General features: G+C 42.9%; 1 protein-coding gene across 3 annotated transcripts in view; it reads left to right on the plus strand.

Annotated features, from left to right (window-relative positions):
- The window catches only part of TBXAS1 (thromboxane A synthase 1), a 267511-nt gene extending 249714 nt beyond the window's left edge, over window positions 1-17797 (plus strand). For all 3 annotated transcript variants that reach the window (XM_048502133.1, XM_048502134.1, XM_048502135.1), the window contains 4 exons: window positions 13502-13590; window positions 13980-14117; window positions 16183-16345; window positions 16905-17797. In XM_048502133.1, coding sequence (XP_048358090.1) covers window positions 13502-13590; window positions 13980-14117; window positions 16183-16345; window positions 16905-16979 — 465 coding nt within the window. In that variant the 3' untranslated portion in view covers window positions 16980-17797. The remainder of the gene's footprint in view (window positions 1-13501; window positions 13591-13979; window positions 14118-16182; window positions 16346-16904) is intronic.
- Window positions 17798-22418: the final 4621 nt, after the last annotated feature.

Here is a 22418-nt window from a genome sequence, read left to right on the forward strand (position 1 = left end):
AGATCGGGTACTACAAAACATAAACTTCATTATCTTGTTTAGGGCCAGATCCAATGTGATATTTTGGCAACATTTAGATGATTGCGAGAAGGATTTCTGTGGCTGTATGAATGTGTCATCCCACAAACTGAAATTGTGTACAATTGTCAGCAACACTTGTGTCTGACTCTGAACAACCACATTTACAGGATATATTTTCTTATGTATGCACTAATGCTGTGGCTACACAAAGTCATGTCAGAACTAGTTCTGAATTGAATTATGAAGAAGAATACTAACATCATGTTGTTTTCTCTGGATTGGATTGTCAACGAGCATGGGCAAAGTTGAACATTTACTTTGGGAATTTAAGGGTTTCATAATGAGTGCTCTGTGTGAACACTGGCTGACTGTAGGACAATTTATTCATTTTAGGCATAATTAACAAGTTTACATTTAAGTTTTTAATCTAGCTTTTCCTCCTAAAAGCACTCAATGGTGGCTCACTCCAAAGATGAAATAATATTTTAATCACTTTAAAATGAATTGAGGAAAATGCAAATCTAGAGCATCACAATGAAGAACAGTAGTGGTACACTAAAAATCATCAAGGCGAAAAAAGAACATTTTTCATGAACCAATTAAACTGGCAATTGAGCAGGCTTTCTAGCAGAAGACAGGCTGACAGCAGATAGCTGTAGAAGTCGAAGAATTAATTATTTCTTAATTCACAAGGACAAATACACACAAGAAGGCATTCCCTGAAGTATCCTGGACCTGTCCCAGACCATTCAGACCAAGCTTTAAAGGTTAAAACCACCACATGTAATTCAGCCCAGAAAGAAACAGACACAAATGTCGGACACAGAGGGCGTAGCAAGTAATCACAGTTAATATCTGAGTTGTTAAATTATGAACTGGTTGAAGTTTCTGGCTTGATTATTGGGGCATCTTCATGTGTACTGCATTATTCTTGTCAAGAAGTCGCCAGAACAGCTGAGACAGTGATGAGCACTTTGTATCTGGAATATGCCACAATTGGCAACTTTGCCTAAACTGAGGCCATTCCTGCACAGCCAAAAAACAGCCCCCAGGGACAGGAAAAAAAACTGGTCCCTGGGGTGCTGTTCACACAGCATTACAGCAGCACCATCTTGGCTCCCCCCAAGCGGCATGAATGCACCGCTTTTAAACCTCACTCAATGAGCGAGGGGTTTTTTAAGTGACGTCTTCAAGCTGGTGCGGTGCGAACTGCACCAGCGGGAAGACGCTGCTTTTCCCCTCCCCTCCCCTCTCCTTCCAGCATCACTCTGGAGGGCTGGAGGGACACGCCCACACTGCCCTCCAACCCCTGGCAGTCAGAGGGTAGCATGGGCATATTCCTCCAGCCCTCCAGAGCAACGCTGAAAGGAGAGGTGAGTGGAGGGGACCAAAGGAGAGGCAGCTCCACATGGGGAGAAAGTTGGGGCTGCTCGCATGCTACTGTGCGAGCAGTCCCCGAGCCTGCACCAGCATAATTTATGCCGGTAGTGGTTTGTTTCCGCTGCTATGAAGAAACAGCCTGAAATAATATATTCCATCTTGTGATCAATATAAGTGTATGCCCAATGACTGAGACTCAGTGTGACTGAGACTCAGATTGGAATGCTGGTCTGATCTGAGAGGTCCAGATTCTTTATTATGCCATGAAGTTTGGTAGGTGGTTTTTGACTTGGGACTCTCTTTCTAACTTTCTTCACAAAGCTTTCATGTGAATAAAATGGAGGTGGGAGAATGATACACGCTACCCCTTCTTGGAAGAAAGATGGGATAAAAATGTAGTAAATAAATAAATCTGGTCAGAAACATGTCTAAACTGCATGTGTACTCCTTAAAATGAAATGTGATCTAGTTCAGAATAGACATATTCCCCCATGTACAGACCAGTAGCTCTATGCATCATATTAATCTCTGTCTTATGTGGATTAAATTTCAGTTGGGTGATAGTTTCCACTGAGTCCATTATTAACCGCAAGCAGTTGTGCATCAAGAACCCCACTACATCTGGGTATCATCAACGTGTTGCTGACAATGTACCTCCAAACAATTTAATGACATTATTTAGCAGTTCTATGTAGATTACAGAAGCATGGGAAGGCATGCTAGAACCATGTATGATAATTTCTATAGAGAAGGGCAGGTTTCTCTGTCCTACCTTCTATGGTCATCCTTGAAGGTAAGAATGGAACTATTTTGGAGCAGTGTTTCCAGCTCCCAGTCCATATAGTGGTTCAGAAAGATAACATGGTGGATGGTGTCAAAGACTACTAGGAGATCCAGGAAATTTCACTGGTTCATGTTCCTTCTGTCTCATTTCTAGTATAGACTGTTTGCCAGGGCAGCCAAATCCTGAATCATGTTTAGGCATCAGATGGAATTTCTACATTCAAATGTAGAAATTCCAGCGAGCACTCAACTACTTTGGCTAGCAATGGTAAATTGAACAGTTGTCTATAATTATATCATGGGATCTAGAGATGCTTTTTTAAAGCAAAGTCTCACAATAACTTCCTTTAGGGCTAACAATGTTCATCTGTCACAAAAAGAAGCCTCTACAACAAACAAGAAAGAATGTAATAGCTTTCTTTGACAAGTTGACACTAGGCAAGATGAACAGGGATCTGGCAGATATGTATGTCCACATCCTCTGGTGTCAGCAACAGAAGTTTGTCTGATGTAAGTGGAGAAGAGGAGGCCGGAGGCGTAGCAAAGGGGGAAAGCGCCCGGTGCACTGGTGCATCCTCCACCCCGTCCCACCCCGGAACTCCCTCGCCACACCCCCACAGGGGTGCACACCTGGTGCATTGTGCACCCCCCGTTCCCTTGGAGCTACGCCTCTGGGGGAGGCTGTGGACACTTCTGCTATAGTCCCTGTTCCTTTGGAGTAGGAACATGGATCTTGATCAAGAACTGATTTGAGCCTCTAATGAAGCCAATGAAAAAAAGTTGCTGTAGATTAAACTCTGAAAGTAGGGTCAAGAGGGGGAAGTTATGCACAATCACTTCTGCTACATGCAGGTCTCCCTCCACCAAAGCCCTCTGGATTTAAAAACTTGCTTCTTGATGTATACCTTTCCTGACTATATTCATCAATAGTAATGCTTCTGTCTGTACCAAGCCTTGGTCATCACTTCTTACTGCTGCTTTAGGAAACTGGGCACAAGACAGAGGAGAAAGAAATGGAAATTCTCTTCCCATAGGGTTTTTTTTATGAAGGTGACACAAAGGGTTGCAACTTAAGGAGTGGGAGAGGGTTATTATTTAACAATTCTTTAGCATTTTCTGTGTGAAAAGTGCTTTGTGAGCCAATTTGTTCCACATTAGAACAACTCCATTAAGAGTAAGTCATATGTTCAATTTTCCCCATACCAAAATACACAAATTTTGCATAATCTCTCTAACTGTCTATATTCACATCTTGGCTTCTTTTGCATAGATTAATCCACTTCTGTTACTCACAAGAGAAGGTCAAAGTGCTTTGTAGAACTCTAAAGCATCAACCTCTGACTTCTGAGACTTCCCCAACTCACGTCTGCTTTTGAATTTCTACATGGTAATATTTCTAGGGGGGTGGGAGGAATCAAAATAATGATTGCTAGCATTCCAAAGTAGTCGAATCCTGCACCCATACACATGCATGTGTGTATGGGCTCTCTTGGCAATATAAATACAGGGCCAGAGATATATTCCTTTTAGAGTTGCCTAGAAAGGAGAATTCTGAAAGGCATAGCTTTCTCTTAAAAGGGAATGCCATGATCACTAAAAGTCCTCAGGGGTTTCTTAAAAACAAGCCATGCTGGACTAACCTTATCTCCTTTTTTGATAGTGATAAGTTTGGTAGAGAATGCTGTGGATGTAGCATATCTTGACTTCAGTAAGGTACTTGAAAAGGTCCCCCATGACATTCTTGCAAGCAAGTTGGCCAATGCTACTGTTAGGTGGATTTGTCAATGGTTGACTGACCAAACCCCAAAGGTTGCTCACCAATGGCACATCTTCATCCTGGAGAGAAGTGACTAGTGGGGTGTCGCAGGGATCTGTTCTGGGCCCAGTTCTAGTCAATATTTTTATCAGTGGGTTGGATGATGGAATAGAGGGCATGCTAATCAACTTTGCAGATGACACCAAATTAGGAGGGGCAGCTAATATCCCAGAGGACAAAGTCAGAATTCAAAATGGTCTGGACAGATTAGAAAACTGGGCCAAAACTAACAAAATGAATTTCAACAGAGATCAATGTAAGATACTGCACTTAGGCAGAAAAAATGAAATGCACAAATATAAGATGGGTGACACCTGACTTGGCAACAAGACATGTTAAAGGGATCTGGGAGTCTTAGTAGACCACAAACTGAACATGAGTCAGCAGCGTGATCAGGTAGCTAAGAAAGCCAATACAATTCTGCCCTGCATCAATAGGAGTATAGTGTCTTGATCAAGAGGCATAATAGTACCGCTCTATTCTGTATCGGTCAGACCTCACATGGAATACTGTATCCAGTTCTGGGTGCTACAATTCAAGAAAGATATTGACAAGCTGGAACGGGTTCAGAGGAGGGCAACAAAAATGGTAAAAAGTCTGGATTCCATGCCCTATGAGGAATGGCTTAGGAAACTAAGAATGTTTAATCTGGAGAAGAGAATGTTAAGGGGTGACATGATAACCATGTTTACGATGGAGCAAGCTTGTTTTCTGATGTTACAGAGACTAGGGCTGATTCCGCATGGGCAAAAACAGCGGTGTGAAAACGGTGTGAAAACAGTATAAACCCCTTTACACCATTTTAAACCCTTTTACACCGTTTTCACACCGTTTTCACACTGCTGTTTTTGGCCCATGCAGAATCAGCCTAGGACAAGGAGTAATGGATTCAAGGTACAGGAAAAGAGATTTCACCTAAACATTAGGAAGAACTTCCTAACAGTAAGGGCTGTTCGACAGTGGAATACACTGTCTTGGAAGAGGGTGGAGTCTGTTTTAGAGGTTTTTAAGCAGAGGCTGGGTGGCCATCTGTTAAGGGTACATTATTCCTGCATGGCAGGGGGCTGGACTTTATGACCCTTGTGGTCTCTTTCAACTCTATGGCTGTTTCCGCACAGACAGAAAACAGCGCCCTCGGGATGGTAAAAACACTGTCCCTGGGGCACTGCTCGCACAGCAGGTGCTGCTGCATCGCAAAGATGCCGCTTCCAAACCATGCTCCCCGAGCGAGGTTTTTCTAAAGTGGCGTCTTCGCGCTGGTGCGGTGCGGACCACACCAGCGTGAGGGCGCCACTGTTGGCCCCTCCGCTGTGTTCGAGGGACTTGCCTTGCCTTCCTGTGCAGCTCCGGGCTGCTGGAAAGACACACCCACGCTGCCCTCTGACCCCCGAGGGTCAGCGGGCAGCATGGGTGTGTCTTTCCAGCTGCCTGGAGCTGCACAGGAAGGCAAGGTAAGTCCCTCACACACACCCTGGGTTGCTCAGTGCGGAGCTGCCCCTGCAGGCAGCAGCAGCATCGGGACTGCCCGCATGGGACCATGCGAATGGTCCTGACGCTCCACTGGCTTCATTTAAGCCGATGGGAAACCGCTGCCTCTGGCCGTGCAGAAACGGTCTATGATTCTGTGATTCTTTCATATAGCAGATTGGTGAGAGAGTTTTCTTCTATTCAGATTCTCCTTCTTGGAAGTTAAAGGTACGAGATTCCTGCCATAGTCCTTCCTTGAAGAGGGTATATTTAACTAGTATTTGTAGTCTCTCTTCCAAGGGCATGCCTGCAGGAGATGATCTTTAGATGGGAATACATGCTCCTCTGGAACAATTCAAACTGCATGCAAGTCAGCATTTTCAAATGTGCAGTGTTAACTTTCAGGCTCTCAGTGGACAAAAGCTTAAATCATACAACCCAGGGGAGACCCATTCCTACAAACTCAAGGTCTAAAGTCAATCTCCTAATTCTTTGGCACTTGATGTTGGCAGTTCTGCTTTTCCCCTTGTGTAAGACAAAGATAATGTGTACTTTATAGTTACTAACGACATGAGCGTGGAGAAGACTGTTAATTACATTCATCTCTATCAAATGCTTTGAGCACCTTCGACAAAAGGTGCTATACAAAAGTGAAGCGACGTGATAAAATGCTTTAAAGTTACAAGGTGTGGCAGAAATGTTTTATACTGCAGTAAGAAAGCCAAGTTTCCCCCTTATCAGAGTAAATAATATTTACCCTGTGTGATGGAGAGTCCTTGGTTTTATTTCTGTAAGCCTGATTATTTACTTTAATTTCCAAGTGACGTAGTTTGACATATGTTAAGGAGGAACAAAGATATTTGTTTCCCATATTTATTTTAGATACTTTTGGAAGGGCCAATAGCTCAAATGGAAAATGCATGCTTTAGAGGCAGAATGTCTCAGGTCTAGTTGGAAGTGATAGAGAAGCTCTTTGCCTTAGGGACAATGCTGGAGTGTTGTGGGTGGAACTTCAGATGAGTAACATGACCCTTAAAAGCAGCCTCAAGGGCCACTGCTCTGAGTTGGGGCCTCTACACTGGAGAATGAGTTTTTATACACACATCCAGAGGTGGGATCCAGCAGGTTCTCACAGGTTCCCAAGAGTAGGTTACTAATTATTTGTGTGTGCCGAGAGGGGGTTACTAACTGGTGATTTTGCCACATGATTTTTGCCTTAGTTACGCCCCTCCTCTCAGCAGTAGCACTCAGAACTTGAAGCAGTCTAGCAGGAGGTGCACCAGCGTGTGTGGCAGCCTGCACCTGCGTGCATTCGTTTCCCGCTCAAGGACAGGCACAGCGGCTGCGTCCTTGCCACAGCCCCACCCAGGAATGCCCCGCTCCCGGAATGCCCGGCCATGCCCCCGTCATGCCCCACCCAGCCCCATTGGCACTACGCCACAGTTTAAATCCCACCACCATGGGAACCTGTTACTAAAATTTTTGGATCCCACCACTGCACACATCCCTTGCTCCATCAGATCCCCCCACTGACCAACATGTACTGCCTTAAAGCCAGGTAGGGAATAAGACATGGCTACCTCCAGTTGGAATAGGCAGTGTTTGTACAAAGGCATTAATGACAAGGCTCAGCATAAAATAGCATACACTGAGTTTTGGAAGAAGCCATCCATATCCCTTTCCTGGCTTTGACTGACAATGATCACAATAGCAGTTATTGGATAGTACAGCTAGATCCTGGGTGAGATTAGCCTGTTGTTCAGGTCCAGTTCATCCATTCAAGTCCCATTTTATTATTTTTTCTAGTGGGTCAAATAATTTGGCTACTCTCCTCTGTACCAGTACCACAGCCCATCGAAGATTTCTTTGAAAAGCTCGTTTCAAAATGTAGACTTTGCTTCCATGAAATATATTTTTGCCACTCAAATGTTACATTTTCATTGTCCCACAATGTCTTTCTATAACTCCAGAGAGAGAAAGAGAGAGAGAGAGTTTATTGAATTCAGAGTTCAGTAGCAAAATGGCAAGACCTAGTGATGAAATGTGACAGCTTTATATCAGCCTGGAAAGTAGAAATTGCTGGTTTGACAGCTGCATACACCTCAGCATCTGGTATACACATGCCAAATTGGGCAAATGGCCTGGACTAGCAGCTTCCTACTGGAGGGGGGAGCAGTTCTGTGCATCCTTCCACAACCAACAATAAGAACAGGGAAGCCTATACACGTAGAAATAGAAATGTCCAATACTGTCTTTATTGATAGGCAGGTAGTGAATGGCCTGCTGATCACCAAAATCACGTTTCATGTGAACACGAACTTGATGGCTGTTTCCAGATTATCTACTCAGAGTTTTCAAACTCTTCAACTCCTCTCCCTCCCAGCCTTTTCTTTAGGGTATCCTTTCAGAGTCACCTTGCTCTTGTCATTCAGCGGTTTCAACTGGAGTAAAAGTCTGGATGGAACTCATGTTTACAAGGATGCCAGGGCTGTTGCCAAAAACGACGACCCCGTGTTGAGTACTTCTCTTCTATAACATGTAATACTTGACTGTTTGAAGTATTTGTATGCTGCCTCTCCAGACTGTGTCACAGCAACTGACTGCAATCAAAACCAACCTAACAAAAACAAATAATACCAATTAAAACATATCAGTAATACAATCCCAGTCAATAAAATTAATAACCCAAGACAGTAACTTCTTATCTTACTGTTTGTTTGACTCAAAAATCTTGAGCAAATTAAGATCCTGCTCTCTTATAGGCTATCACCACAGCCAGATATTTAGCAACTACTACGGTAGTTTTCCAATCCTCATCTACAATGAAAAACGAGATGATTTTTTGAGACAATAAATTCACATTAGACCGAATATAAGAGTGGGGACAAATACCTTTCTCTCAAATCAGATCTGATTTCACACTCCAATAAAATATCTTCTAAGAACTCAAGATGATCAGATCTGCCTTTCCAAACTATGTCTGAATGCTCTAAGCCTGCAAATTAGCCTTCCAGTATGGCTGAGAGAAAAGAATATAACTGAGCGTGAAGTGTTTAGTCTACATGTTTACTACTGTATTTATGTGTGCTGGTTATTTTCCATGTCAAACTTGTGTGGGCTGTATTTTATTTAATGTCCAAGGGAAGACTAGGCTGAAAAGTTTTCATGTGTGCAATTTTTGTGTGCAATTCAAACATTACTGGTAGATAAAATAATATAAACGTATAATTATTCATTAACAATTCATAAAGGTCAACGTATTTTTTTCTGTTTTCATTTAAAAGCATTGTTGATTATCCATGAGCAAAGGAGGGAGGGGCAGAGGGAAGGGTAGGTGAATGAGCATGAGAGTTAGTCATGAAATGCCAATCTGTGGTTTGATAATCTGCATGCACTGAAACCATAGAAGTTGTGATGTTGTGAAGGTGCGGCAGTGTTTATGGCTTACCTTGCACACATTTTTGTCACTCCAGATGCAAGTACGATTGGGCTTTTCAAATTGTTTCAAAAGTATAAAACCTTCTATTTCCCATTCAAAGCAGGGCTTCCCAGCAAGGGTGGCACATTCCTGCCTTCTGCAGGGATGCAATGGCTATTCCTGCTACCATCTGTGTAGCTCCCAGAACCTGGCAAGTGAAGGCTGGATGAAAGAGAACTCTGTGCAGAATCCACATGACGGACTCTGCTGTGGAGCGGCATGAAAATTCACGCTGGTGGTGATGATGCCTTTTAATATAAACACAAACGTGAGGAAATGAACATTTGATTAAACGAAACACATGGGCCTTTTATATTCCCAGACCTTTAATTTAAAGCACTGTCACCTCTGTGCTGCAAATTTATCGTCTGACTTCCAAGAGATACCACAAATGTCTGCTGAGATGGGCAGGGGGGAGGAAGGAGACAGGAGTTATGAGGACTCTTTATTCCAGAACCTCTCCAGGAACTGCTATAGAATATTTCTGTGGTGGGCAAGTTTTAAGTTTCAAATGAAACCACAGGGCAACAAGGGACTCTCAGCTGGTGCAATGCTCCTTGGAACCATCTCCTCTCTCTCTTTTATATACATATAACATCGTCCCCTTTGATTGCTAGGTGGCTTGTCGCCTTTTATCATTTTAATATCCTTTTTGCCTCCCTCCCACTGGGAGATTCCTCCTTTCAGAATTTTCTGCCACCCAAGTACAAATTTTGAATGTGTCAGATAAATTTACACAAAAAGAAAAATATATATTTTTAAAAAAAATCCTCTGCTGTGTTCAATGTATGGGAAGAAGAGAAATGACTTCCAGGCATGAACGTGTTTTAAAAATTATATTATACCAGAGTCAACTATACTTTAGAGAGTCAGCTGTCCCATTAGAAAAGATAGCAAGGTCTCCTGTACCATCAGCTTTATTGCCATCAGCTTTATTGCCTTTTTCCTGAGGGATCATCTCTATAAATGTGTATATTTGAAAGGGCATGACTATAGTCCTTATGCCTATTTACCTCAATAAATGCTTCAGACAATTAGGTAATCTTGATCTTCCCAGTTCCCCAAGTTCCCAAGGCAAAGTTACAGCTCTTCTCCTGGATGCATTAGTATTTTGTGGGCAGAGAGATTTTAAAGTGGAAAGGCAATCCGCCATGGCACATTCTGAAGAAAACACTATATGCTCTTTCTGTGCAAACCTGCCCTTATTCAGAATGCTTGGCTTTTCACACTACTGAATCCAGCTCGATTTCCAATTATTTCAGTGGCCTCCAATACAGAACTGGTACATGGGACTAAGGCTATCTTCAGCTCTGGTATCCTGGTTTCTGGGTGAACTCTATGTGTCTTTGATTGACTACAGTGGTCTGAGTAATGGTTTGGGATCCAGAAGATGGGCAGTCCAGTCCAGAGGCCACTGTGGCTGGGGACAGTCCACTGCTGCGCTGCCTCCACAGGACTTTCAGACAGCATAGGGGTGCAGCAAAAAAGGGGGGAACCTGGCTGCCAGAAACCCCTCCATAGGGCTGAATGGAATTACACCATCTTGTCAGGTAGCATAAGTCTGAGTTCCTGGCTCTGGCATTCCCAGCTTGAAAGCTACATGGCAACACTCATTTCTGGGTTTCACCGCCACAGACCTGTGGGGTGACCAGTCACCAGCGTCTTTGCCCTCTCTGCCAGCAGGGGCGGGGGGGGGGGGGCAAACACGTCAGCATGGGCCTGCATCACATCCAATAATCAATTTGCTGCTGCCTCGCCACCCTGCAAAGGAGCTGTTACATTCAAAATCCACATTTTGCCAAGAAAGCTCTCTGAGTGACCTGGGCCAATTGTTCTCAGTCTAACCTACCTCACAGAGTTATTGTGAGGACAAAATGGTGGAGAGAAAAACACTGTAAGCCACTTTGGCCCCCTTTAGGGGAGAAAGGTGGGTGCAAGTTAAGAAGAAGAGTTTGGATTTATACTCTGCTTTTTTCAACCGCAAGGAGTCTCAAAGCAGCTTACAAACTCATCTCCTTCCTGTCCCACACAACAGACACCTTGTGAGGTAGGTGGGGCAGAGAGAGTTCTCAGAGAACGGTGACTAGCCCAAGGTCACCCAGCTGGCTTAATGTGGAAAAGGGGGAAATCAATCCCAGTTCTCCAGATGAAGAGTCAACTGCTCTTAACCAGTTGAGCCCATAGCTCTGGCAGATATTTTTGCATGAATCTATCCCAGAGCACTGTCCTTACTAGTAACATTTGTATATATTGATACAGTTATAGCAGAAGTTAACTGTGAGATCCCTCTAATATTGCCCAACATTATCAGGTTTCATTGACCTTTGTTGCACTGGGTATGAAACAGAGCTGGATCTAGTTTTGTTGGTAAAATATCCTGCTTCTAGAAGCCGGCAAAGGTCAGGCATCCAAGCTTCATTCTTTGATCTTTCAATAAACTTTGTTCCAACTGATCAAGAAATTTTGCTGGCATAAATGCTGAACCTGGACGAAATAAACAGGATTGTATTTCAGAGGACATTGAGGTCAGTGCTGATCTTAAGTGTTTGCTCTTAAATTGCTGGATTATGCTTTTTGGGATGTGCTTACATTTGTTTTTAATTCTCATTGACCATTCATTCAGCATCAATGGGTGGATAAAGGAGAATGGTACAGGATGAATTTCTGCATATGGTGGAAATAGTTCAGTGACTCTATTTCCCCTATACAGGAGACATGTGGATTCTTTCGTGGTCATGGTACAACATCCAAAAATGGGGGAGAAAGGTGTACAAAAATACCCTGTGACTTTGCTTACTTGTAACATGTAAAGCCGCTAAGAAAGTAACAAACGCTGGTTAAATGGAGCCTTCATCCTTCAGTGCCCTCCTTTGCCCCACTGTACATTACAGATCATAGTGGCAATTTCGCCATGTACATTACTATCTACTGTTCTATCTCTTTCATGAGCCCATGCATTGTTTTTCCTTGATAATAATATGCAAAAGATTTATGAAACAGAAAGCTGAAGTCAGAAGCCTGTGCAGCTTCTGTGATAAAGCCCCAGATTTTGCAACACAGAGCTCCTCTCCATGCAAAGAGACTTTTGGCAGTTTGTCCTCCGTTGTTTTTTTGTTCAGGAGAATCTTCTGTTTGAATCACATCTATTACGCTTTGTTGTGCAAAGTCTCGTGTGTGGTTTTGCTGCCCTCAGCTGACAGAACTGTGCACCAGCTTGTACTGTTGCTGCAATTTCCCCAAGAAATAGCCTTAGTGGAAGGAAATTATACCAATATCCCTGTGAGCCTTTCCTCATGGCAAGGGAGGGCAGGAATAGATTGATGTAAAACGTTGGAGAACTGTTAAGGAGTTCTAGGAGGTGGGGGACTTACCAATTACATTCTTTGTTACTTTTAGAGCAAATATAATATATGGGGAACTTGGGAAACTGGGAAGATCAAGATTACCTAATTGTTTGAAGTAGAAATTGCAAACAGGATACTAATAAATGTCTTCTTTGTGGTCATGTGTGTATCTTGAGCTTAGGGCAGCATTCATAAATAGGGGAGAGGGTCTAGTTTATGCTCACAGCAACCTTATGAGGTACATAGATACTGGCCCATTATACATGGAATGTTTACCTTGGGACTCTTCACTGCATGTGGGCTTGTAGGGGGATCTTTTCAGGTTTCTCTGTTTAGATGCAAGGAGGCAGACCACAGCCTGCAGCTCAATTTCTCTGTGGAACACTGCGGAGCCTCTGCTTCTCCTGGTTCTTTTAACTGTGCCCATCAACAGCCTTAAAGGCACAGATCTCATTACACTCAGTAGTCCCAGGATTAGAGCTGATATTTTCTCTGTCTCTCTCTCTCTCTCCCACCCTCCCTTCCCTCCTCTCTCTCTCTCTCTCTCTCTCTCTCTCTCTCTTCAATATATATAAACCTTTAATGGCATAAAGAGAAGCTAAAAGAGAAGCTTGTTTTAAAATAGAAGCTTATTGGAAATAAAGTTTTTTAAAGCCCTCCTGTTCATCAGGGAGGGTGGAAGCAGAGCAGGGGAGGTAGGATGGTGCCAAAAAGAATCCCTGCTTGTATTATTCTTTGCAAAAGTCAACTCTCTGTTATATTGATATATCAATATGAATATTTAGGGAAGCAGGAAGGAGCCGACAGGATGGAAGAGTATGGGCAAGGAGGAAGGCATTGACAGCAGTGTGAGGGAGTGAGAAGGCTGGCCATGGGCAGAGGGAAGATGTCTGAGGCAAAGCCGTGCTCACTGGCAAATTTGCCTGCTCTACCACCAAAGCAAATTAAAAGTCACACTAGAATAAAAAGTGAAAGTGGGGATCCAGAAAATAGGTCCATACAAGAAAGCTTGCCATGATGGACATTGGCCTCCATTGCACACCAGACACCTTGTGCATAATCAACCTAGGATTGATGAAGATCAGCCAATGAACTTAATGGCAAATGAGGATACACTCCCCAGTCATTAATCCAGTCGTACATCAGACTGCAGATATTTGATCAGGATTTTCTATTCTAAATTACAATGTGAGTGATTTTATTTTCTTCCAGGATGTTCCTGACTACCAAAACATCCATGAACTCATCTACCTGGATATGGTGATAGCAGAGACTCTACGCATGTATCCACCCGCATTCAGGTCAGTGGACACAGCTGAAATCACTCTTTGAAAGCATGTTTTCTTACGCACTCGGGCAGAATGGCTGGGTTGAATAAACAGTGGCAGCAAACAGAAGGGGAAGTGCAGAACACAGAAATGAGTTGTCTGAGTAGTAGTAACTTGTTTAGAACAAGCAGTTGTGGTAGCTAGCTGTTTTTGTTCAGATAGTGCTATGATTCTGTCGCAGTATTCTTTATAGACTGAAATGTCGTCTCCACTGCACAGTATTATTTTCCAGCCCTCAAAGAGATCTGTTTCCTCTTCTTTTAGCAAACCTATCACTGATGGTTTACATGCAAAAGCGTCTTCAATTAGTCTTGTCTTTCCTGTTTTTATGTCCCCGATGTATTTAACCTTTTCTCTTGTAGGTTCACCCGTGAAGCATCAAAAGACTGCGTTATTTTGAAACAACATGTACCTGCTGGTTTTATAGTAGAAATTGCTGCTGGGCACCTCCATTACAATCCAAAGATCTGGCCAGAACCTGAGAAGTTTATTCCTGAGAGGTATGTGAACTGCTCTTTTCCCTTTCTCGAATCATTGTTCAGACCTAATCGGATCACACACTGTGTCTCACGTGGCTGATAAAGAAAAGAAGAAGCCTGATGTGTGCAGAACACAGAGTCAGTTATTATGATCAAAGCAGGGTTTCTTTTTGGTGAGGAAGAGTCTGCTTAAGTCTAGATCTCATGTACTCTACCTCTCCTTTCTCCCTCTCCCCTTCATGCTGCTGTTGGGGGGGGGGGGGGCATGATTCCTATTTTAGGTTTGTGGTCATGTTCGAATGCAGAGACCTCAACAAACTGGGATTTATTTCTGTCTCATCACAGTGTAATCCTGGTTTAGAATCCTGCTCAACTAGGAAAGTAGCAAGCCCCAATTTTAAAACCCGTTGAGGTCAGACCTAACAACTAATTGGAACCAGATCGGATACTTCCTAAACCAAAAAGTCTTCAGCCCGGCTCGCCAGGAAAGAAGGCAGGTAGTTTGCAAACCTGAGAATAAGCCAGGCTTGAGGTTGGCATAAATAAACGCTATGTGCTCCTGATGTCTTTACAGTGTAATACTAAGGGGAGTTACTCCAGTCTAAGCCCATTCATCTCAATGGACTTAGACTGGAGAAACTCAGCATAGGATTGTACTGTAATAACCTAGAAATAGTAAATCTTGATTTCTCCACTTTTTTCCAGTAAAATCTGGATTAGCCTACTCTTTTATCACATATTCAGCAGTATCTGAACATTTTTCACTTATCATCACAGGCCACAGGGCAGCACAATGGGGGATGGGGTGGGGAGGAATGAACCTCTAATAGGAACCAGAAGTCAATTTATTTATTCTAATCTGAAAATCCCAATGCATTTTGAGCAATTACTTCTTCGTCAGTTCTACATTCATATTTGTAGTTTATTATTAGATTTACTTCCCTTTCATTATTGTTTAATTATTCATTGTGGTACTGTTAGTATTCATTTTTAAAAATTCTTGTTAGGGGGTATAGTTGGCCTTCTGGCATTTTTATTTTTCTAGTGTGTTATTGAATCATTTCTGTAGCCAAATAATTATTGGAATGTTTTGTTGATGTTTTAATAGCTATTTTTATTTGGTGTAAATTGTATGTACTGTTGTTTATGCATTGTTTGTGATGCTCCCCAGATGCAGAACTGGTTGCTCAGAACACAATGAAATTTACACAGTGGAAGAAATAATTTGCTTCCTTCAGAAATTGGATCTTGTTCTCTCCCCCATTTTCTCATGAACAGTTATCTTGCCTATGTCTTGATGTCCTCTTATTCTTCTGCAGTTCCCACTGACATTCATTCTATCCCTTATCCTTCCATGGAGGGATCTTTAAACGACCTCATGATTTGCTTTCATGCTTTGTTCTGGATGGCATGGAGCTGTGTAGCTCATAATAAGTTTTTTGTCCTGTGATGGCAAATAAGTGATATCTTACACACAAATGCATCATTGTGACTTAAACTTTCATTAGACAGGGCTTACTTGGTCTCACACAACACAGTTGGCACATAACAGATATTACAGAGGCCAAGCGATAGAGAGGGCTAATTCAAATTCCAGTTTACTACTTTGAAACTTGTGTCAGGAGGGTTCACTACAGAAAACATCTTTTTCACAACTTATTTCCCTAATTCACCAGAAGTTGGGAGTGGTCAGAGTCATTCGAATTTATTTTTTATTGGATTGTGCTTTGATCTGTGCTGTCTGTGATGTTATGGAAAGCACCTGTAACTTGGAATGGTGAAGCCTTCCTTCATAATAATGTCTCTCCCTGCCTTCTTTTCTACATGGGTGTGCATGTATGTACTTTGTCACATTACTCTTATCACTCCCAGAATGGCTACCCCATGTGTTAACTGCATGCCGTGCCCTCCTCAAGGACATTTTGTACAGCTGCAATTTTTGTTGCTGGGTGGTAGGAATTCCACATATTTTCTATTGAAACTGCCATCAAACCCAGTTTACCATTGTTCCTTCAGTCTTTGCCATGAATCTGATAATCTTTCCCCATCATTTCTCATGTGGTCATTTAATCTTCTTAACTCCAAGGTTTACAGCAGAGGCCAAGCGGCAGCGCCACCCCTTCTCCTATCTCCCTTTTGGGGCAGGTCCTCGGGGCTGCATCGGGGTGAAGCTGGCTTTGAAGGAGATCAAGATAACATTGCTAAGAATGTTGCAGAAGTTCAGGTTTCAAACTTGCCCTGAGACTCAGGTTTGTACCAGTGCTGTTTCTTGGTCCCTTTGGAAGGTGTTGAGGAGTTAGACAAAAAAATCAATCCCAAAGGAGTTAGCTTCATGCAGTTTTGTCACTAATGGGTATTCCTGTAGCTATGGTTGGAAAGGGAAGAGCTGGAACTCTGTCATGTGAGAAACTTCTCTGCTATTACTGAGGCCATGCATTAAACTGCCACAAAGCTCCAGGATCTCTCATGCCCCTACTTTCAAAAATCTATTTTCTAGCCTTAGAAATTGGGCACAGATGTGCAAGGTAATTGTATTCCCCGTAATCCCTGATACCAAGAGATAGTAGACAAGTTTGTGGTAAGAGTATGGTATGATAGGAATGCAAATGATACTGTAGCATCTAGGCAGGTAAGCAGACTAAGGTCTGGTCAATGGGTTGGATGGGAGACTTTCTAGGAGCCCTGTGTCATGTGGGGTATCAGTGTTATAAGTACATCTCATGAGAAGGTTGCCTGACACCTTGCAATCAATAGCTATGATATTCTGATGCGGCTTGTTCCATGTTCTGTTCTTGTTCCCTTCTCCAGATTCCTTTGCAGCTGAAATCTCAAGCTACCCTAGGACCAAAGAACGGAGTCTACATTAAGATAACTTCTCGATAGAGCAGAATCTGACTTGTATGCATCTTCCAAGGAGATGTCAGCTTGCTGGGTGATACATTGCCTCTGTATTTTGAAACTACATTGGAACAGCCTTTTCTTTTCCATCTGCCTCAATAAGAAGCAAAAGTGTCTTAAACGATAGTTAGACAAGTATGTTGGAATGTACCATTTCAAAAAATCTAGGGAGGTTAGCTTCAAGATGGATGCGTCTGACTTTGGGGGAGCTGGCAGGCAAGGAATCTGTGTTTCATTCTAAACCAGTGGTTCTCAACCTGTGGGTCAGGACCCCTTTGGGGGTCGAATGACCCTTTCACAGGGGTTGCCTAAGACTCTGTGCATCAGTGTTCTCCATCTGTAAAATGGATAAATGTTAGGGTTGGGGGTCACCACAACATGAGGAACTGTATTAAAGGGTCGCGGCATTAGGAAGGTTGAGAACCACTGTTCTAAACCCTGTCACTGACTTTGCAAAGGAATGCATGGAGACTGTAATTCTTTTTCCACTTTTAATGGAATTAGAGGTTGGACATGACCAAGTAGTTTTTGAGAGCACTTATCCTTTGAACCTTTGTAGCCTCTGATTTGTTCTTTGGCAGCTACATCACCTCATTTGCTATCAGAGTCACAGCATTTCATGCCTTATTGCTAAATAAACAGTTTTGGATCACTGTAAAGATACACATTCTGCAAAAAATATTAACTGTTCAATGGAGACAGTTTCAGTTAGATCAGTGAGAACTATCCATCTTGACTTTTAGTGAGAAAGGTAGACTATGTATAAAGCAAATAAAAAATAAAATATATCTGAATAAATGTGAGGATTGGCTGTAAGGCTCTTCTGTGGACATCCCTGCAGTTTTTTCCCCCCTGCAGGCCAAATTCTGCGTCCCCCTGCTTTGCTCTTCCAGGGACCCAATGTACATCCTCCAAAGAAAATGCTGATCATTGCCCCACCCCACCCCACCCACCCCCATCCCACCCCACCCCCAATCCCACCCCCAGGCTGTTCACTTTGCTTTTGCCTCGAGCACCTGGCACATGTATCTGCCTGTTATCAAACACTTGATCAGCACCTCTTTTTTTAAAATACTCCTTGCACTTCAAAAATGGTTCCAAAAAGGGAGTCTTGGCCCACCTCTTTATCTGCAAAAGAGCCAAACTGTTTCCCTTAAGAACATAAGAACATAAGAACAAGCCAGCTGGATCAGACCAGAGTCCATCTAGTCCAGCTCTCTGCTACTCGCAGTGGCCCACCAGGTGCCTTTGGGAGTTCACATGTAGGATGTGAAAGCAATGGCCTTCTGTGGCTGTTGCTCCCGAGCACCTGGACTGTTAAGGCAAACAGAGCTGCATCCTTGAGCTGCATCCTGGAGAGGAAGTTATAAGTATACCCAAAAGGCATTGACTGCACTTCTACACATTATACATGTCTGCATGCAACTTGTTACCTAATCTGGATAGTGCAGGCTAGCCCAATTTTGGAAGCTAAAGAGGGAGATGACCAAGGAATACCAAGGTCATGATGTAGAGCAGTGATGGCGAACCTTTTCGAGACCGAGTGCCCAAATTGCAACCCAAAGCCCACTTATTTATCGCAAAGTGCCAACCCGGCAATTTAACCTGAATACTGAGGCTTTAGTTGAGAAAAAACAGTTGGCTCCGAGGCATGCGTTACCTGGGAGTAAGCTTGGTGGTAGTTGGTGGCTTTGCTTTGAAGCAACTGTGCAACTCTTCCAACGGGTGAATCACGACCCTAGGAGGGTTTACTCAGAAGCAAGCCCCATTGCCAGCAACCGAGCTTACTCCCAGATAAAGGATTGTGTTTTAGTTCGCAGGAAAATCAGTGGGGTTTAACAGTGCTTAACAGGGTTACCTATACTGCTTCCCCAAAACTTGGTCTTAGGTTTAATGCTAATAATTGAGCCCAGTGGCCGAGGCCAGCCTAGATGTAGGGGGGGGGCACCACTCTGTTTGCGCGTGCCCACAGAGAGGGCTCTGAGTGCCACCTCTGGTTCGCCACCACTGATGTAGAGGCAGGCGATGGCAAACCACTTCTGAATGTCTCTTGTCTTGAAAACCCCACAGGGTTGCTGTTAGTTGACTGTGATTTGACAGCAGCAACAACAAAAAATGCAGCCCATCTTACTTGTAGATTTGGCAAGTTTAGATTGTAGATTTGGTAATAACAGACTGTGGCCTCAGCACATACTTAAACTGTTAGAACCATCTCCAGATGATGTCTGGCAAAACAGAATACCTTCACTGAAACTAGAGCTACTTGTACTTGCATAAGAAAGGGAAAATTAAACACCAAAAACAGCTAAGCTCTGTAACCTATATATAAACTACTCTGTAAATTAAACGAACTGGAAGAACTGGATTTTCACTGGTTGAGGAAAGCAACAGGGCCACAAAAGCCGTGAAAGCCTTCGACAATACAGGGCCACAAAAGCTACTCTGTAGCCTCCTCTGTTCTCCCTTGAGGTTCCACAATGTTAGCAAGAATTTCAAACAAGGATTCTTTGGAGTCAGAAAAGCTATAAAGGACGCTTCTCAGGATGCCAAATTCTGTACCACCATGTGCAGCAGGACAGCAGGAGAAAGGCCCAGCTTGCAAAAAAGGTTTGCTCCTCAGAAATCAGCAGATTAAATGTTCTGCATCACAAAGGATCTAAAATAAACCAAAGAATGTTATATGGTTCCCCTTCTCTGTTGGCTGCAAACATGTCTGTAGATTTTATCTGCAAACATCTAGGAGTAAGCAAGTTGCTATCCTTGAACTAAATTCACCAAGCTAGCAAACAATCCTTTGTGTAGATATCCTGTAAAAATGTTCAGGAAGAGTGAGCAAAGGAGGCAGTTGATTTAGCTGCTTGAATAAATAGATGTTCATTCATGTTGACACTGAGTTTCAGGAAGGCTATAGCTTCCTCTGATTTTTCAAAAGCACCACTCCACATTATACAAAAGTAGTTTATGCATTTGGATTCTTCACAGGTGAAAGGTTAACTATAAAGAAGGCAAGTGGCATTACTAAGAGATCTGGCTCCCTTGAAAGAACACTATATGTATATTTTAAAAATCTGGGAGCTCTGGATGAACTCAGTGATGGGAAAAGCCATGGCAGGGGCCGGCCTGTATTCTTACTTAATTTCCTCAATTAACCAAAGTGTTAGGATTGAATCAGTTATTACTGGTTCTTTTATCTTGGTGTTAGGTAGATACTGCATGTTATTGGGAATTAATAGTTGGGTTAGGAAACATACCCTAAGTTTGTTAGATAGGGATGTGAGAAAATTATGTAGTGTCCGCATTGAGTGGGTTGCTGTTGGGGGGATACTGGGCGAGCCTGTGATGAGTGATATAAGGGAGGCCTGCGTGGGGTCAGGGATCCCAGTAATGATTGGGTGGGGGACGTATAGCAGGAGGACAAGTTCATATGAGAGAAGTAGGTGGAGATATAGGCAAGCTTGACCTTCTTCTGACCTTTGTCCCATTTTGAGAAATTAGTGTGGTGGGCCTAAGATCACTTGCCCTTGTCCGTCACTGGTGTTTTTCATTGCCAGGTCCATAAACAATAAGACCACATCCTTACAGGATTACTTGGTAACATTTAAGGCAGACCTGGCATGCATGACCAGAGGTTCCTGTTTGGGGTGGAGGATGCTTGAGGAAGTGGGCCCAGGAGGAAAGGCAACTTCCTGCCATTGCTCTGCTGGGCCAGGCTTCTTGTTTGGGGCAGAGGGAGGGTGATTGGGGACAGGGGAGAGCATTGGCAGGTAAGGAGGCAGTCCTCTTGCTCTGCTTTGGTTGCGACAATGAACCCTGAACCAATGGGTGTGCAGGATAGTTCTGCACGCCCACTGATTGAGGATTCATTGTCGTGACACTTTGCATGTTTGTCAGTTATATAGGGTAAGGTGATCAAACAGATGTCTAACGTCTTAGGCAGAGATACATCTCCCAGCTCCATTGTCCAAAATCTTTCAACAGCACTGCTGGAAATTCAAGGAGGAATTTTCTGCATACAAAACACATGCCATTGGTGAACACTGGCTCTTCTTCCACAATAAATTCCTAATGAAAGTGCAGGATTTGAATTACTTATGACTATAGCCTAGCCACATTTTCTTAGAAGTAATTTCCAAAGCAACCAACCAGATCTTGTTTCCAAATCAAATAAGTGTTTTACTGCCTAGTGAGAATGAAATGGCGCTAGCAAATACATCTTAAATTGCATATGCCTAATGCTAGAGATACAGAACTGCACCATTCATATTGCTTACTGGACTAGACTTGTGATCTTTGCTATATGCCTAAAATGCATAAGAACTGTAAAATTAGATGCACTACAACATCCTGAGGAAAATGAAGCATTAAGTAGCAACACATCAGGAATCTTCCAGGTTGGTGTGTAACTAAGACTCAGAATGCACATATGCACATAAGCAGGAGATCAGTGCTAAAACAGGAGACCTAATTTGTTAAGGCCCAAATCATACTAGTGCAACCATCTTTCCTTACTTATGCATCTCCCTTGTTCATATATTAAGTAACTGTGTCAGACTGCTGAATTAGGAGTTAATTTTAAAGTGCAGCTCTGGCAGAGAAAGTAAATATAAGGAGTTAAAACCAGAGCTCCACCAGATATTGGCTGACTGGGACTACAGCTGTGTATAAAAAGCCAGAGGGTAGATGTCCTTTAGGCAGAAAGGAGAGAGACCAGACAGAGATGGAGAGGAGAGGATGGCAGAGACCTGAGAGAAATAGAGCTTTGCTGCTCAGGAGGCTGTATAGGCAAGTTTTAGTGAAGGACTGGGAAAGGTCAAGTTGTGTGTGATATACCTGAGCCGAAGTCCAAAAGCAAAACATCATCACAAAGGCAATACTTATAACACACAAAAGGCTTGGGTCTCTGTGGAGAAAGCACCTACGTATGGGACAGTGAAGTCTCTGAAAGTGTGTGTTATTTAATTAACAGAGTCAGGAGTGGATTCCAGGTGGGATACCCCAGCGCCTGCTCTGTGAAGCCCAGTGTGTCTCTCTTTAGTGAAAGGAGTAAAAGATGTAAGTATTTGTCTAGATCTGTGAAAGGAAGATTTTCCCTAAGAAAGAAGTTTAGTAGAAGGAAGTTTTATTAACACTGAGTCAAAGAACTGTCTGTAACAACTAAAAGGATTATCAAAGTATTCCTGCCAAAGAAAAAGAAAAGCTTAACTATCTCTGTAACTTATATTCTTGTAAATCTGTAAATAAATGTTCCATCTTTATTTGCTTGTTAATAAGCCTCAAGGAATCATTTGAGGTTGCCCAATCCAACCTGATAAGAGCAACCAGGTTTTGAAGGGAAAAATAAAATCACCTCACAGAGCTATCAACATTCCATCAGAAGTGACAATTGGAATAAGTTGGTTAGGATCTCCTGAAGAACTTCAGGTG

This window comes from Sphaerodactylus townsendi, linkage group LG06, assembly GCF_021028975.2.
Source record: "Sphaerodactylus townsendi isolate TG3544 linkage group LG06, MPM_Stown_v2.3, whole genome shotgun sequence".
NCBI lineage: Eukaryota > Metazoa > Chordata > Lepidosauria > Squamata > Sphaerodactylidae > Sphaerodactylus > Sphaerodactylus townsendi.